At 47.1% G+C, this 3682-nt stretch overlaps 1 protein-coding gene across 1 annotated transcript in view; it reads left to right on the top strand.

Annotated features, from left to right (window-relative positions):
* The window catches only part of LOC135830567 (splicing factor 3B subunit 1-like), a 7497-nt gene extending 3821 nt beyond the window's left edge, over positions 1-3676 (top strand). Inside the window, exon 5 of the mRNA XM_065342807.1 lies at positions 2462-3676. Within this exon, the coding sequence (XP_065198879.1) occupies positions 2462-2611 (150 nt within the window). The 3' untranslated portion in view covers positions 2612-3676. The remainder of the gene's footprint in view (positions 1-2461) is intronic.
* Positions 3677-3682: the final 6 nt, after the last annotated feature.

Here is a 3682-nt window from a genome sequence, read left to right on the forward strand (position 1 = left end):
TGGCAGCAAGTAGAGCTCGTGTACAGAGTCTCGTGGAGCAGTTGGACGATGGGGTGAAGAAAGCCGAAAAACAGCTTACGTACAATAACATTAAGCTCCAGTTTCTGACTGGTTTGCCTTCAGGTGTTTGGACCGCTCTGTGGGACTTCTTTGAGCCTAGCCAAGAAAATGTACTGCGCCGAGCCAGATCTGCGAAGACGGAAGCTGAGGGACGGCGGATACAGTTGGAGGTGGCCGTAAATCGCCAATGAGCATGTAATGGAGGATCAGCTGCTATTGGCATTGATGTGCCTAAGCCTGGGCCGAATGGAACAGAAGCTGTCATGCGTGGCACAAGTTAATCATCCGTTTCACGGTATATACTATAATATTATAGCTAGCTTAGCTGGGAAGATGTCTTGTTCCTCCGTTTGGGCATGATCCCCATTTGGGCGAGCTGGCAAGATGTTCAGTCATCAATGCCATGTACCGCAAGACATTCTGCATTGTGGATGAAACAGTTCTATTTTGCCATGCACTTAGGGTTCTCGCACCGGCACAACAAGACCCAACAGATCCTTGCGCTCTTATTTTCTCCCATGGTAACATTGCTGATCACAACACCCGGTAGCCAGTCGCAGATGCAACCAAATCAACCAGGTTCTCTTACTCTCTTTTCCAATACTGAAACCAAAGGTATACCAATATTTGCATCGAATGCAGTGATGATTTCAATACTGTCCACTAGTACAACGCATTACCAGACTGGCATATAATCATGATAATATTATCCATTTCGCAATCACTGTCATTGCTTTCTTAGATCTTCAATCATCAATATCGGACCATAAACCGTCTACCATCTTATATTATATCATCATTAGTATCCTGCTACTATCCTCCTCTAACGTTGAGCTCGAAGAAAAGAAACAGCGGTCTAGAGGCGTAAACAATATCTGTCAACGGAAGTGTCCTTGCTGTGCTGGTGTGTTTATGCTTCGTGCATTAGTTCGGCCAAGGGCGCATGGTGGTGGCGGGTTGATGTTAAATCTACTAGAAAATAGTTCACTCTGAACATGCAGGGGGTATATTCATAGGTTCGAAAGAACCGCACACGCGCTTTGCTGCAGACAGCCGCAAGCTTTGGCCCTCGTGCTTCGAAGAGGGAGCAATCCACTGCGCTACGCTTGCGATTAACAGCAAACTTCGACTTTTCAAAGGTACGACTCATCATTGGCTCTGGGGTAATGTTCCTGGAACAAATGCCCCATAGCCAACCGAGGGCCAGGGAGCACGCAATCTGCCTTCCTGGGCAAGAAGTGTTCCAGCACAAGAAGCAGCACGAATACATGCTGACAAAGACCACCAGCCGGCACACAGCACACTGTTCTTCAAACACCATCCACTCCGTCCATGTGTTTGCACTGTCCTCCTCTAGCTCTTCACGCTCAACAAATACCACGCACTGCTCATCGTTTTTTTATGCTTCCTCTGGGTTGGCTAGCCCTTCGACTTGACAAAACAGCGATCACCACTGCACTGCTATCGTCACCTCATAGCGGTCGCTTCCACCAGTGGCTTTTCTTGTCTTTGCAAGGTGTCCAAGGATGGCTGCTGTTGTCACTACAGGCAAATCAGAAGTACTTTAGTGGCTGATGTCCAACCAGATCGTTGGAAAATCGATTTTTCCACTTCAGGGCTGCTGATCGCGACTTGGTGACTTGGCAGCACCACGGTTACCTTCATAGAAGATGGCTCTGGAGAGGAAAAGACAGACCAGAAAAAGGTTACTATTATCTTCAGCACCGATCGCAGGGAGAAAGAAATATGGTCTGCTGTAGCCTAGGCACAAAATAAATCTCACAACACGATTCGCGATTCGAATATTTCAACAACAAAAAAACTCACCTCTGGAGTAACTCCTGTTTGTGGCCCGAGATCGTTCCCTCCCGCGCCTTGAAAAAATCCTGCAGCGGCATCACAGTCCATGTCTCTCTCGGAGACTCTGCTCCTACCAGCAGGAGGTTTAGCACCGCTCGAAGCCATCGCAAACTACTTGAACTAAGCAGAAGACATTCCAAAACAAACCTGAAACACACTGTCAAAGATGCTGTCACGTTCAAAAACTAGCTCGATCGCGAGTGAGGTTGCCCCCGTGCTCGAACCCAGTATAATAAGGGGATCGGTCTATTGGATCTCTTGTGCTTGTATTTGAAGCAGTTCCTTGCTTTATACTGCCCCCCCCCTTTTTTCTCTTTTTTTAACTGCAGTACTTTATGTGTATGTCTTAGACTGTATGTAGTGGTGCTACCACCACAGTGCATGTAGGTTAGTTGTCATCTTTTATCAGCAATCAATGCTTTATTCGTGCTGGTATTCCTGCGTATGTCCTAATCTGGCTTCCACAATACCGTACCTTTCACGGCTTTGCTGATACTATTTTTGTGTGCGGCTGCTTCACTTGTTTGCTGTGTTCTCGCAGCAACTTGACCCAATGGACACTCGAGACCGTCGCATTACTGCTCGCCAGAACGAATATCAAAATCGCCGACTAGCGGGAATCATTTCTCCAGCACGTGTGGATCCGTTCGGTACGTTCTTTCACCACTGTCCAATGTGCAGTTTTTTGTGAATATTGATTTGATGTGCTCTCCAAGTACAATTGATCGATCATGCAGCTATTTTGCTGTGGTTGACAGTTGTGGCTGGAAGCTACATCACTATGGTGGTCCTGTATCGCTCTGTTCTCTTCTTTGTTTGTATTCGCCGCCATTGCCAGATCAGATGCTGTGGGGTACGTTGGATATAGCCTTATCAAAACGGAGCCGTTCTTGCTATTGAGCTACGGTGACCCTAAGCAAGCTTTGGAATAGTTTGTGGCCGTGTCCTCGCTCTTCCCAGCATCTGATCGTGGCTTGTGGTGTGTTCAGTTACAGTAAAAGGAAGAAAAACGAATTTGTGATTCATGAACTAACACTGTTTGCTCTCGCCCTCTCTGTTGCACCGTCGCCATCTCTCCACGCCAATAACGCACCGGTGGTGGGTGAGTATTGGGAAAGCCAACATCGCCTGCAGATGCCACGTCGTCCATTCAACCAGCTGAAGGATAAACATCTAACATATTTCCCGTTGATCCGTGGGCCTTTCTTTGCGTAAATTCCCTAAATTGCTGTCGTCCCTGGTGTCTTTCTCCTGGCTCTATTCATTTTGAAATCACATCGTACAAACAGCAGTCTACATTTTAGAGTTCTGGCTTGATGAACTTGTTGAGATGATGTCTCCTTTGTGGTATGGTAACATTGTGGGTTATATCTCGGTGCCCCCTCCCCTCTCCAAAGGCACTGTCCCACCGTCGTTGTGGGGCAGTGCCGCTATCCGTCGATTTCAGCTGTTTTCGCGTTGTATGTTTTATCTTCACAGATGCGATGACCGTATGCTGATGCAAGGCCTCTGAGTGCCATGTGTGAATGAATTTCATAGGCATGTTGACGTTTTTTTAACTTGTTTGCAAGTAACCACATTGTCCGTCGTGTTGTAAGAACGTAGAGATGTCTGACCTACTGCCTCGTGCTCAACACGATCCTCACCTATTGTGTGCGATCATGTTGACGCTCACGTGATGCCGTGTGTGTACTGTGCCAATGCGATCATTCAAGCACACAGTTTTGTAATGATGCCGTGCGCGTCTGTGTGCTTATTAAAG

The sequence above is a fragment of the Sycon ciliatum genome, unplaced genomic scaffold (assembly GCF_964019385.1).
Source record: "Sycon ciliatum unplaced genomic scaffold, ocSycCili1.1 SCAFFOLD_2517, whole genome shotgun sequence".
NCBI lineage: Eukaryota > Metazoa > Porifera > Calcarea > Leucosolenida > Sycettidae > Sycon > Sycon ciliatum.